At 36.1% G+C, this 14824-nt stretch overlaps 2 protein-coding genes across 3 annotated transcripts; one reads left to right on the plus strand and one right to left on the minus strand.

Moving 5' to 3' along the window:
* The first annotated feature begins 2981 nt into the window (after positions 1–2981).
* On the plus strand, positions 2982–4251 carry LOC117568466 (uncharacterized). 2 transcript variants are annotated; one of them, XM_034249148.2, is made up of 5 exons: positions 2982–3129; positions 3186–3248; positions 3307–3760; positions 3837–3975; positions 4030–4251. In XM_034249148.2, the coding sequence occupies exons 1-5, from the start codon at positions 3113–3115 to the stop codon at positions 4215–4217; spliced, it is 861 nt and encodes a 286-aa protein (XP_034105039.1). In that variant the 5' UTR covers positions 2982–3112; the 3' UTR covers positions 4218–4251. The 2 variants fall into 2 exon arrangements, with proteins under 2 accessions (XP_034105039.1, XP_034105037.1); XM_034249146.2 differs by having other exon boundaries at positions 2986–3129; positions 3307–3784.
* Positions 4252–6672: 2421 nt separating this feature from the next.
* LOC117568811 (uncharacterized) lies at positions 6673–9122 on the minus strand. Its single transcript, XM_034249672.2, has 4 exons — positions 8955–9122; positions 8496–8890; positions 8320–8436; positions 6673–7777 (listed from the first exon to the last, which is right to left on the minus strand). Exons 1-4 carry the CDS (start codon positions 9093–9095, stop codon positions 6817–6819), a joined length of 1614 nt encoding a protein of 537 aa, XP_034105563.1. The 5' UTR covers positions 9096–9122; the 3' UTR covers positions 6673–6816.
* Between the last annotated feature and the right edge of the window lie 5702 nt (positions 9123–14824).

Consider the following 14824-nt stretch of genomic DNA (forward strand, 5'->3'; position numbering starts at 1 on the left):
AAGTTTCTAAGTTTGCAAAATAGATTGACATAGAAATACTCTGTAATTATTTTGTTGTTTCTTCTCCACTTCTTATTCTTTCTTATTTTTAATGTTTGCTAACTCAATTTCTCATAATTGGTATGACAATTTTGTATATTTTCGATATGGGTATTCTGTTAGCATGATAGATCGATATGGAAATATCGATGATCCGATGAGGGAGTCATTGAGCACAAAAATGTATAATTGAATCGATAAATGTTTCTTGTAATAATTAAAAGTTTAAAATAAACTAAAATAAAAATAGTTGGAATAAAACCTGATTGTATTGTATCCTCAATTTACTGAAAATATAATCAAATCATTAGAATGCTTTTTTTCGGATCTCAACCTCTAATTTAATAGAGATCCCAAAATTAAGGATCAAATGATTCCGCGTAAAAACTTTGAAAGTTAACAGAATTGAATTGTTAAATGTTTTCGTTAATAATTAGAAGTTTAAAACAAACAAAAATAAAGACACTCTGAATATAACGTGACTATATTGTATCCCATATTTACAGAAAACTGAATATCAATCAAATTAGCATTCAGTCTTAGCTTTAACTGCTTTCGTTGATCAAATCATTAGAAAGCTTTACTCCAGATATCAATCTCTAATTTAATAGAGATCCCAAAATGAAAGTGAACAGAATTGAATCTATAAATATTTCTGATATTAGTCATAGGTTTAAAATAAACTAAAATAAAGACACTTTGAATATAGCCTGACTATATTGCATTCTCCATACATTTACAGAAAAACGCAGTTTTCTTATCAATAATTTTTGAATTGACTGAATATCAATGAAAACATAAGAAACTGATATTCAGTCTTAACTGCTTTCGTTGATCAAATCATTAGAAAGCTTTGCTTAAGATCTCAACCTCTAATTTTATAGAGAGCCAAAAATAAAGTATGCCACTTAGTTTAGCACGCCGCATTGATTTGATAAATGCTGCACTCAAAAGAGTTTGATTTTTTATTTGGCTTTGTTTTCTATGCAATTATGCGCTTCATTGAGCAATTTCAGAGCAGACGCAAAACGCAAATGTCAGGCGCCCGTTTAGACACAATTTAATTAACAGGCACTCTCGCACACACCCACATACACACCCATACACTCACACACCACATGGAGATAACAACAAACGAATTTTGTATGTGCATTGGATTCGAAAGTGGCATTCATGCAGAAATTATGCAACTGTCAGTTGCACAACAAAATCAAATTGCTTGCGCCCCGATGTGTACTATACAGTTAAATAATTGCACCACTTGATTGAGCGCAAAATGTGCACCGAAAACAATTGCAGATACAAATTTTTGTGGTGGACGAGTTTATATAGTATGTGTTTGCATTGTCGAAATAACTTTAAAGTCAATTAAAGTGGAAGTAAAGAAGACAACGACTCAAAGTCAAAGTAGAAGTCAGTCAGCTGCAGTTGCTGATGTTGATGTCGCTGTAGTTGCTGTTGTTGCTGTTGCTGCTGATGCGACTGCTGTTGCCTGTGGCAGGCACATTTCAGCCTCAAATACCCGCTGGCATTGGCAAAGCAATGGCTAAGCAGCAGCAGCAGCAACAAAAAAGGAAGCAACAGCAACAATACCAACAGCAACAGCAAGAACAACAACAAGTGCATTTAGTTGCGCCGCACGAAATGCCCCTCGGCTATGTATGTACAGAATAGTCTCTCACACACACACACACATATACATTTATATATATAGAGAGAGAGAGGGAGAGAGTGAGACATTGGCACTGGCTATATACAAAGGCTTATGTACAGCTGATAGCCAAAAGCCATCTCCCTTGCCTGCGCCCTTTGCAAGGCTTGAAGGAGCTGCGGATGCTGGCAACGCGTTGCCAACGATGGCATCGGGCATCGGGCAACGGGCAACCGTCAGCGGGCGTTGACTGTACGGCGAAAAAGCGTCGCTGCGTGAAAAACTCAGCTGCCGGCGGGTGAAACGCAGCAGCGACGCCACCGCGTCCGCCGCGCCGTACGCTTCGGTTTGCTAATGTTGCCCCAGGACTTTACCGCTTTGATGAGCGAGACAGAGGACGACACACAGCCAAGGGACGGCAAGGACAATGCGGTGCAGGCAGAAGGTAGCGGCGGAGCAGGCTTGATCGCAAAAGGTACGAAGGGCACGAAGGACCTCCATCACCATAGAGTGTGTGTGCAAGTGTGTGTGTGTGTGTGTGTGTCCGACCTGTTAGAGGGTATTGCAAATGGCCTCCGGTTTTGCGCCTGCGCACCCCGAAGGAAGACAACAACAACAGCAACAACAAGAACAAACCAACTAAAATCACTGGGCAACACAAGGCAACATTTCAATCTCCGCTGTGTTATTTTGCAACTGTGCCCCAAAGGACTAAAGTGTATACTTAAAGCATATAATCATTCTGATTAATAATAGCAAGTGACTTGTGCACAAATACTTTAGATTTGGTTGAAGTTGCCTTCCTATTTATATCCTTCCTCTAAATAGGCCAAACTGATACAATTATAAACTTTATTTACAGCTGTGCTCATTGAAATAGCAGTACGACCTATGTGAAAACTGCAACTTTGAAACAATATGTGGTTATAATAGCTTAATGTATTAACTTATTTTGAAATAATTCAGCAATTTTTTCATTTTGCCAAATATTTATAATTACAAAAATAAAGGATCCATTAAAAATGTAAGTGGTAAAAGTAAAATATAATTACATTATGCTGTTCTTTGAAATATCAGTGTTAAAAGTAAAATATAATAAAATGCAAATTATCTAATAAATAACTTAATCCTACCAAATTTCGATTTGATTACCAGCTAATTGCCAAAGCTAAGGCTTAGAAGTCGAAGATTTGTTGGCAACATAACGTTCCTGTGAATTCTCAATCGGATTTAAATTCGAGAAATTGGTTGGTCATTACATTACGTTACAAACATCAAGCTCTAAGTAGGCGCAATTGAAGCGAGCATTCAGAAAATATTTAACTCAAATTCGTCACCAAAATACGTCTGTCATTGTAGAACTCTCATCATATTTTTTTAACATTATTACATTATATAGCAAACGAAGTTTATTCCAGCAAGATGCACAGGCAGATGCAGTAAGTAGAATTTATGCTATCTTTTAATATTTCTTAACTCTATATCTCACTAACAGAACACGTAACTTTCAAGATGAATCAGATGAGTTATACGTAAATAAGTTATTCTTAGCCAAAAGGTAAGTACTTAACTAACTTGTATTCCCAAATCCTTTTTTTAATTGATACATAATGCAGTTCATCAGACACGTGCCTAAGATCTGTAAAGTTCTCAGCTGATGGGCAGATGACCACCGTAAAATCAGATAATTTTAACGATCACCATCTGCAAGCAAACCTTGAATTACCAGAACTGAAAGAGCGTTGTGCCTTCGCGTCCAACAAAGAGCTCTATGAGTTGTCAAAACAATTGGCCGACAATGAAATCGAACCACCAGCTGAAGGTCCCCAACATGAAGCATTAAATGAATGTGTAAATATAGAATATAAATCTGAGATAATTTGGCATGAGTGTACATTTAATAACAACGATGGCAAGGTTGAGAATACATATTACACAGCTGAAGGATCAAATGTTGTTGTTGACTTACCAACAAAAAATCAACCAAATGAACAGCAAATGGCCAAGGAGCTACCAATAGAGATTGTGACAAAGAAATTAAAGGAAATACAATCAGCTGAAACAATTGAGGTAGATCTAGAGCAAAGTGCAGCAGTAAGTTATTAATTAGATAAGTTTCTTTAATAATTAACATTCGCTTTTTCAGATTGCTGCTCATGAGCACATGTTGATGTTGAAGGATATTGCTGAATTTCAAGCTCAAGTGGATATGAGAAAAGCATTTGAGCAAATAAACCCATTCAAAAAATTGCTGCGCCTGATTAAACTCACGGGGAAAATTATTGGCAAGTTCCCACATTACGTATACTTGATATGCTACATTAAAAACTCTACCTTAGATAACTATTACATCTTCACTCTTCTGTTGCCTCTGGGCCTTGCCATCTATCTCGTCTATATACTATATTTTGACGTCAATATTTATATTAATGTGGAGCGTCGGTATTTGAAGAAAATGCGTTCATCTGGTATTTTATTGAAATGGTTTTATTATGTGATGCACCTGCTAAATGTGAACATATTTTAGTTAGTTTTCAATAATAAAAATTGAAGTTGTCTGTGCACAATTGTTTTCCTCGCTATTCTGCACACAAATTGTGCAATGTTGTAAAATATTTATAAATTTAAATACATATTTTTGGCGTAAGTGTTGAAATCTACACGCGCTCAAACGCCTCTGTTCTCTGTTCTCCTTTCTCCTCTAACCCCGTTTCTCTTTGCGCAGCAGCATCATCGAAAATCCCAAACCCCATTGCAAACGCCGCTTGACCAAATGAAAAACAAACAATTCGCTTTTGTTGTTATCCCAAATAACACTAAAACCTACAGCAAGAATAACAGCAACAGCAACAACAACAACGACGATAATAAAAACGACACCGAAAATAAACTGAAATTGTAAAGTGTTAAAAATAATAAATTATTTCTGTTATTCTAAATGGTATTAGAGAGAGCGACGATGCATAAATTTAGCCTCACACGAGTGTTAGAAAAATATTACCTCGCAGTTTTTGGCCACTACTAAACCGAAATTCAAATGATACAATAATATTGCACATAGCAATGGACACAGAAGAGTCTTTATTATTAGTTTCAGCACTTTAAGCTGGTCGGAATTTCAGTTCTAGTACTTCACATGCTATTCAATATTTCTAAATTATTGTTTAACCCATTTACATTATTTAATAAGCTAGGATGTACTTCATTTATACTCGCTACTCTTAGGTGTATTAAAATTCTGTATCCACAGAAATTGGAAGTAAATGAATTGAAATTTAGGCAAACGTACAATATATATTTTTGATCAGCGTCAAACGCTGCCAAGTCTAAATTTCTTTAGTTGAAAATTTAGTAGATTTTTTACTACTTTAGTATTTTTTGTTAAGTTAATTCAGTATATTTTATTTTATATTCTATGGCATAATTTCAACGTAGTATTTTTTATTATTTCATTATTATTTCTTGTTAAATTAATTTGGTATATTTTGAATTCTATAGTATATTTTTAACAAAGTATTTTATAAAGTTAGTATTTCTTCTAAAATTAATTTGGTATATTTTGAATGAAGTAGATTTTTAATTATTGGTATAAATTGGTATATATTGTTAAATTAACTTGGTATATTTTGAATTCTATGGTATATTTTGAGCGAAGTAGTATTTTTATTACTACATTGGTATTTATTGTTAAATGAATTCGATACATTTTGAATTCTATGGTATATTTTGAACGAATTAGAATTTTTAATGACTACATTAATATTTATTGTTAAATGAATTTGGTATATGTTGGTATATATTAAGAGCGAAGTAATATTTTGTATTTTTTAGTATTTTGTTCAATTAATTTTGTACATTTTATTGCAAACGCATAGCGGATATCTCATCATCGAGCACACTCAAGTGTAGCTTTCTTACTTGATTTTTAAATATTTTGTGGCTTTCAGTTAATTAAAATGATGCTTTGATGTGCAAAACTGGCTTACTTATTACTCTATGTTATCATTGCGTCCCACCTCGCAACCCTTTCGCCATTTGTGACAAGAGCTTAACGACAAATAGATATGTCGTAGCCCGCAGCGAGCTAATCCTTCAGCTTGAGGGGGCGAGACTTCATTGTTTATATATATGGCACAATTTGTATAATTTGAACTTATTTTTGGGGTGATGCTTTGTGGGGCCATAAATCAAGACTACTTTCACGTTGGCCGTAAATACACACATAAGCCAAACGAAAGACGATGAAGAACCCAAACGAAACCTGGCCAAGACTCTCGACCATGACTCCCACAAAGGTGGCACAACATCGAACTTGTTCGTGCACTTCGTTTTTTATTTTGGAGCTAGGGCTCTCGCACTCGTCGCACTCGCAACTCTAGCGTGTGTACGTGTGTGTGTGTGTATTGTTATCACAACAACAGCATCTAAATTATCATGGCCAAAAGCGAAACGCAACGGCAGCAGCAACATCGACAACAGTAACAACAACAGCAACAACAACAGCAACCACAACTCGTAGCAACAGCTTACAACGTAAACACAACAAAACGAAGAGAGCGACGCGCAGACGCCAAACACGAAACATTTTTTACTAATAAATCGCCACAAGCGATTTTCCCATAGCTCAGTTCCTCTTTATAATACATATTTCACATGAAATGCCGCCGGCGGCGAGGAAAAGCAAAAGAAATAGAACAGAACTTGATCAAAATTGGCAACTCTTTGATTTCAGTTGCTTCATCCCAAGTCTATTAATTTAAGTCGAGCTTAATTGCATATACAAATCTGATGCTCAAAGTTTGTCAAGAGAAAAGCTTTCTCACATTTCTGATGTTATGATAAAATCAAAATTATTGTTCATACCAAATGAAACACATTTTTTGAATTCATAAAGAAAATATATCGATTAGGGATTGTCATTAATTTAATTTATAGTTTTCAGTTCTTACTTATAAAAAAAACACAAAATTCTGAAACTCAAATCCAATTTTAAAATAAAGTCCTTGCTTTAAATTTGTTTTATTTACCCTAAAAATGTTTCCATGATTCCAAAACTTTGAAACTTAAGAATTTTATTCACTTTTCTTTCTTCAACTGTTTACTCCTTTATTTTATCTCATTTAAATTTATAGAGCTGCTTTTGGAATTTGTACGTCGTTGAATATTTCTGTTGCCCTTTTTCTCAATAACTTTCCATTGACGTTGTGTGGCAAACTGTCCACAAATTTAACACCCGCATGCAACTGTTTGTACTCCACTGAAATACGCTTTACCACATGCCGAATAACTTGTTGTTCACTCAACAAACTGTTTGGTTGTTTCACGATTAACGCACCAGCCGCATCATTGTATGATTTATCGCGAATGCCGACGACACACACAGAGTGCACTTCTGGCAACTCCATAATGATCTTTTCGATATCATTGGGCGCATAATGAAATGATTTGTATCTGAGTAAATCCTTTTTACGATCGACCACATAGAGATTGTTATCACTGTCAAAATAACCCAAATCTCCCATATAAAACCAACCATCTGAATCCAAAGTTTTGGCTGTTTGCTCTGTATTGCCATAATATCCACTCCAATTCTGATTTGTCTTAATGATTATTTCACCAATCTCATTGTGGCCCAGATACGTGCCCTGATCACTCAAAATTCTGACACTTTTCCTTGGCAATAAGCCGCCAACGAAATTGTCTATCGTTGGATTTATGGCAGCTGCAACAACATCGGTTTCGCTTGTTCCATAGAGACAGATAAAGAAAGTATTGGGAAGAGTTCTTTGAGCTGCTCGCACCAGATTCGTTGAGACCCAACCTCCGCCATAGGTAATAATCTGAAGACTCGATAGATTTTCCACAGTTGCCAGTGGACTATGGAAAACGTCTTGAAACTGCCAATTTGACATGTGGCAAACAGTCACCTCATGTTTCTTAATGATTTCAACTAATCGCTCTGCACTAAAGAGTTGATTGGAAACGATGCGCGGTGCTCCACTGACTGTAGATATTAAGACGGTCTTAATGCCGCTTATCCAGTCAATAGCTGTGTTTGTGAATATAACTTCCTTAGTGCCACCAGTGCTGCAAATGAAATGATAAACCATTATTATTACACATTTGAAGGGTTGTTCATGAACGAACGAAAAAATTGCTCTTCAGTAAAATGAACTGAATAAACTCGCTTTGATCGTTCTTTTTCGTTTTTTTCATTAGTTCATTCATGTTCAGTTTTCAATGTTCTTTTCTTTTGTTTATTTTTTTTCAGTTTCACTCTTTTGATCTTTAGTACGTTCTTGATAATTTTTTGATTAGTCTTCATTTTGCGATTTACTTTCTTCCACTATTGTGCAGATATTTAGTGTGTGTTTAATCGTTAAAATAAGAGTCAAAAGAATTATGAAAATATTTAAAAATTTAAACTCATTTATAAAACTGAATAGTTTAATAATTCCTTTAAAAATAATAGTGCACTTCAGATAAATCAAATCTGATTTAAAACAATTGAACGAAGATCGTCAACAAAACGAATTGTGATCGATCGTTGAACGAAATCGTTGAATCGCATCAAAACTGAACGAAGGATGTTTAAACAACACTAATTTACAGTATTAAATTACACTCACTTTCCTATCAGTACCAATTGAGCATTGGATAAGGTCACGGCTTTAGGCAATCCCGTTGTGCCAGAGGTGCAAATAATGCCCATTGTTTGATTTTCACCAATCACTAATTTTGTGGGACTGTAAAATCAGATACAATCAATATATTAGTGTAAGCAATCGCAATTTTATTTACTAACTTGTAAGAATTTTCGCTGGTCGTTGGCCTAAAATGGTCTTCAATCTTTGACACATTCGCAATGTGATTGATAAGCGTGCAAATTGTGGGATTCCATTCAAGAGTTATCGACTTGATTAGATCGTAATCGTTGCCATCGCAGAATATCAGCTTAGGTTTCGTTATCGCATATAATGCAGCAATAACATCCGGCTCCAACAACGGATTAACAGCATGAAAGGGTGTGGCATTGAATAAACACGCAAACATAACGTGAGTATCGTGTACATTATTACGGGACAAAATACCAATAACGTGCTCATGGGTGAATCCTGAATCCTTAAAGTACTGAGCTAAACGTATGGACATTGTTAATGTCTCCTCACATGTAATAACTTCATTTTTCTCATGCCAAACCTAAGAATTAAATAAAATGTTAAATTTAAAGATAGAAAAACATCTTTATGAAATAACCCTTTACCTGACATATATTTTTGGGATTCTCCTTGAGTGCATTGAAAATAACATCTCCTATGGTTATGTCAGTATCATAAAATACCTCCATATCATCTCCATGCCATAGTTTCTCTTCCTCATTGTATGTCGTTTCAATAATTAACATTTTAGTTCACTAAATGCTCCGATCTTAACTGCGAAACAGTCTCCAATACACTAATTGCCGTTAGTCGATAATACAGTTTAGAATTGAGAATTTTGTGTTGAAGCCAAGTTGCAGTTGGATGATAACGCTGATAAGTTGAGTACTAGGAATCGCTGATAAAGTTATTTGTAGAAAGTTCATGACTTTCGCACAAACCAATTTCGATTAATCTGCTAACATATGTATAATCTACTAAAATTATATAGATAAGCTTATCTTCAATCCAATCTTTAGAAATATGATAATGTTTTATTGGATAGGTCAACGTATCAATAGAAGCTATTGAAATAAACTAAAAGTTTAAATCGAACTGATTACGTACAAGTTGTAGACTACAACCGATTTTTATTAAATTTATAATAAACAAGAATGCAAGCTACAGTCAAGTGTGCTCGCCTGTGAGATACCCGTTATTCATTTTGAATAGAAGCAAAACAGTGCAGTATAATTCCTGATTCAGGTTTCGATCATAAAAATTGTATAAGGTATTAAAGAAATACTTTTGTATGGGAAAAAACACCTACTTACTAAGGATCTTAGTTGCTTTGGCTTTCAATCTGATATGTTTTGCTCTCTTTGGTATTTTTAGAATATAGTACTATATCAATATACCAAATATAACCTTTGTCGTGTGTTTAGTATTTTTGGTATATTTATTTGGTATATTTTGAAATTAAAAATATAATATTCAAAATGAGTATCGGGTATCTCAAGTCAAAGACACCTGACGGCAATTAGGGTATACATATGATACATAAATATTTCATAGATATCTTATAACATAATTTGCAATAAATTCTTTTTTAATCGTATATTATTACCCTAACATTGGGCAGCTTTAAATTAATGTTGTAAGGTAGAAAATGTTAAATAAACCTTCACTCATTCTAACATAAAAAACTTTCAGTTGTCTTTTCCTGTTATTCCAATAAAATATTCTAACAAATGTAAGAATATATATCATAATAAAATACTATATGTATATTTCTCTTCATTCTTATCCTTAAGTAGTATAATTAAGTGAGGTCAGCCATACAGAGATGTTGTCTGAATGCGTACGCGCAGAAGAGTTTCCACACCTCGAAGGGCTCAATTGAACTTAAGGGCATTCCCACACACACACACACACACACACGCATACTTAGCAAGCACACACCCACATGCAGCTAAAGATGTACACACACACACAGACACAGACACAAACCAATATGAAATGTGGGAACTTTTTGGCTCTTAATCAGTTTGCCTTGAAGACGAGACCAAATCGCATACAGCAAACACATACACCTCTGAGGCATACTCACACACACACACACACACACTGATAAATTGAAACCTATCTTTGGTATTTTGTTTTTCTTTGAAGCAACAATGCGCCAACAATGAGCCCAAGGCAATCCTTAGTACGACTACGACGCTCATTTATTTCACAGTCGTGGACAAGATAATCGCCAATGTCCGCTTAGAGGTAGACGACGACGACGACGACGAAGACGACGAAAATGCTTAGTTCCAATAGCAAATGGCATGTCTCTCGTATAGGAGTGTGTACTCGTAAGTTGAATGGTATATGTATGTATGTAGTATATGAAGACCGTCTAAAGTCGTTATTCGGCTCATTTTGTGTGGCTTTAGGAAATGTATTTCAATAATTTTCACACGAAAATCAGTTGAATGAAGTTGTTGTAGCTTTGGCTTTTTTCTTTTGATTTGTTTCTCTTCTCAGCTCTAAAGTCATTTGTATGTCTTTTAAGTCTTAATTTGTGTGGCAGTCACTAGAAAAGAAAATAAAAAAAAACAAAACGTAAAGGAGGGAGAAAGAGTGGAGCACAGTTGAAGTCTGTGTGCCGCACGCCAGTTGCAACATCTCTGTCGTTTTGCCCAGAAGCGGCAGCTGGCCAAGTAACCGAGCCATGTTTGCATGGCCATCAGTCAGAGCTCAACTAGCAGCGGCAGCGGCAGCCACAGTCACAGCTTCGGGAACAGCTCCATTTACAGCTCCAGCCTCAGCACAGCATCAGTCCAGCTTCAGCTTCAGCTCCAGTTTCAGTAGCAGCAGCTGCTAGACAAGCGCACATGCAACTGGCTTACACACGCACACCTCACACACACACACATACAGTACATTCATGCACATCCTGTCCCAACCCAGTCAGCCAAGCTAGTTGACAGACGGCATAAGGGTAAGAGTAAGGGAAAGCGGGAGGCAGAGAGAGAGAAAAAACGGAACTGTCACAGCGTCGTCAGTCGTCGTCGTCGTTGGTGCTGCCACCTTTGGGGCCTCAGTCAGCTCCTGCTGCTGCTTCAGCTTCAGTTTGAGCTTCATTTGGGTATCACAGTCGTGTTGGCATCGTTGTCATGGGCAACAACGTTTGCTGCTGCTGTTGCTGCTCGGGCACCTCTGGGGCCTGTTTCGCTTGTAATTATAATATTCCAGCCAACCCAAAATGTTGCCCCAGGCCAAGCAGCAGCAGCAGCAGCGACAGCGACAGCCACAACGGACAAGGCAGGAAGATGAAGCGGCGTCGTCGTCACAGCCACACGGAACTTTTGTTGTTGCTGCCACAGCCGTTGCTGCTGCTTCTGCTGCTGCTGCCTTTGCCTTTGCTTTCGCTATTATTGCTGCTTCTCCTCATGTTGTTGTTGCTGTTGCTGTAGCTGCTATAGAACGTTGCTGTGCCGCATGCAACACGATGTCGCCTAAAGACATTGCGGATGACCTCGAGCGCCACAAATGCTGATTACGTAGCCGCTCCCTTCTCCATTTCCTCAAAAAAATATAAGAAAGCTGCAGTCGGGTGTGATCGACTGTGAGATACCCGCTACTCATTGAGAATAAAAGCAAAACAGGGTGGTACTCATTTTTAAATATACAAAATATTATACCTATACAGTGCGGTATTAATTTTAAAATATATAAAATAATATATCTTAAAAATACTTTTAAAAAAAAATATTTGGTATATTGCTATAGTTCTGTATTAAAAATATACCAAAGAGTACAAATTATACCAGATTGTCAGCCAAAACAACAAAGACCCATAGTAAGTAGGCGTTTTAGCCCCAAAAGTATTTCTCAAATAACTTATACAATTTTTATCCTCTCGCAACCAAATTTTCATTTTTAGAAAACATTAAAACTACTATAGTTATTATTGTATGTATTATTGCAACTCTACATCCAAAATTATGGAAGTTATTCGATTCTTGTTGATTTGTAGGGGTGGGAGTGGGCGTGGCAAAAATGTCAAATAATATTGATCTGCGGGCAAGCACAACAAGTGCTGCCAAAAAAAATTATATCTCTTTCTCTAATAGTCTTTGTGATCTAGGTATTCATACGCACGGACAGACAGACAGACGGATTGACGGACATGGCCATATCACCTCGTGTTGACGCTGAACAGGAATATATTATATATATCCTGCCTGTTACATATATTTTCTGGAGGCACAAAGTTATAATACCCTTCCACCCTATGAGTAGAGGGTATAAAAAAGAGGAACACAAAACATACATACACGAAACTTGCATACTCTATGAAAGTGGGAAAAAACAATAAAGAGTATTCATATAATTGTGCAGCACTTTTAATAGAGCATTTAACGGAGCTTCAGCCTCACATTGTGATTGATGGCCACTCGTTGTGTACTCGCTGAAGTCTGCTTCAGACTCCTTCGATTTGCATCCAAAGGAGGAGAAGAGCAAGCTTTTTTGTTGTGACGCCCGCCAGCTCAACTAGTTGTTGTTGTTGTTGTTCTTGTTTTTGTTGTCGTTGTCTCGTGCATATTTGCTCTGACCAACTATACAAACGAGTCCGAGCACGAGAGCACTATACGTGTAGGCGTAGCTGAGTATAAGTGTGAGAGTATGTGTGTGTATGTGTGTGTGTGTGTGTGTGTGTATGAGTGGAGTCAGCCTCAGTGCGTGTGTTCGTGTTCGTGTAGCTGGGATGCCCATTTACATAGCTTGAGGTATTTCAATTTATTTCATTGTGCTTTTCATATTATTGTATTTGCAATTTTGATTGCAGTTGCCTTTTGACCACTGGCAACATAGACCAGAGAATCCGATTCCATTTTCAGCCATATGCAAAAATATCGATAGCACACCCAAACCAACCCCAGCCTCTTTGCCCCTAGCCCCTCCGCCTGTCCCTACACGACGATTGACTGACAGTAGTGTTCTCTGAATGCCAATGTACATATGCAATCAGCGCTGCTCCGATGGATTATTTGGTTTTAATTGCAATTTATGGCATAACCAAATGGGAGTTGGAGGTGGATAACAAAACTAAACAAAGCTTAATTAAAATAATATTTTTCAAGGATTTTATGAAATTGTAAAACTTGGCATTAAATAAATAAACATCAACATCAATTGATGAGACAATTCAAATAAAATAAATGTCAAATGTTTGATGCTCGGTGCTCGAAACTCGCCTCGCGGCTAAATATGATTTTTACACTCACATTTCTGCTGCATTTCGAATGTCAAAAGTACGGCAGCGTGGTGATCACTATAATGAATGAATAGAAGAGAGTCAGAAAATCAATGCTTTTTAGTATGTTTATATAAGTATGTATGTATGTTCAAAAGGCAAACAAATGTCGAAAAGTGCTAATCAAAAAGCATTTGCCCAAGTGGACATCAAATGAAGTATTTCCAAATTTCGAAAATGGCAAACTTCAACTTTATTTCAAGCATTCATTATGTTACATTGCCGAAATGCACAAGGAATTTGTTGTTGCCAGTAGTCGGTGGCTTTATCAAATGTGAAATGCATATTTCCCCAGTCTTGAAATTTTGCAATTAAAAGGCATTTGTATTTTGACAACGACAGCAACGAATTGCTCAATTACCCAGTTGCAAAAGTCGAAACAAAAACAAAGGAAAGATGAAACATGAACCTCTTAATTAGGAAATCCAAGCTCAATGCAAATGTCATGTTCAATTCGGAAAAACATTTTTCATTTTGCATATTGTTTTTAATTGCGCCTTATCCATCAAAATGTTGCAGATGGAAAATAAAATGGCAGCATTTTCTCATCTCAACAGTTATTTTGAAAGCAATGCATTCAGAAAAATAAAGAGCAAATAATTTCACAAAATAAAAGTTTTTAAATTTTGTTTCTCAACTTAATTTAGATAGTGAAAGAGTAATTTTCATTTTCTATTTTTTAAACATTGGTAATTGGGTTATCAAAAAATGAATGTAATACAAAATTTGTTTTCATTCCATCTAGCAAACTTAATTATTTTGGATTATTTAATAGTTCAAGAGAAAACAATTGCAATGCCGAAGAAATGTGTAAAATTCGTACTTAGAAAACTCGAATAATCTTCTTTAAATATTTGTGCAAATATGCATATGTGGAGAGAGTGAGAGTTGTTGTATTGTGTTGTGTTTTGTTGTACTCATTTTAATATGGCAACACCCACACACACACATATACACACGAATGCGATACGATAAATCAGTTGCTCAGACTTGACCAAATACGACTACGAATATTCAAGCATACTCGTAAATTGCAAACAATAAATAACCGAAAAATTGTAAATAAAGTTGCTTGCAAATATTTCATAAAGTAACAATCAGCTTAGGGCCAAGGAGCAGATGCCAAAAAAGCAGGCAGCCAGCAACAACAACTGGAAGGCTTGAAGCAACAGCAACAGCAACGGTAAG

This window comes from Drosophila albomicans, chromosome 3 (assembly GCF_009650485.2).
Source record: "Drosophila albomicans strain 15112-1751.03 chromosome 3, ASM965048v2, whole genome shotgun sequence".
Classification (NCBI taxonomy): Eukaryota; Metazoa; Arthropoda; class Insecta; order Diptera; family Drosophilidae; genus Drosophila; species Drosophila albomicans.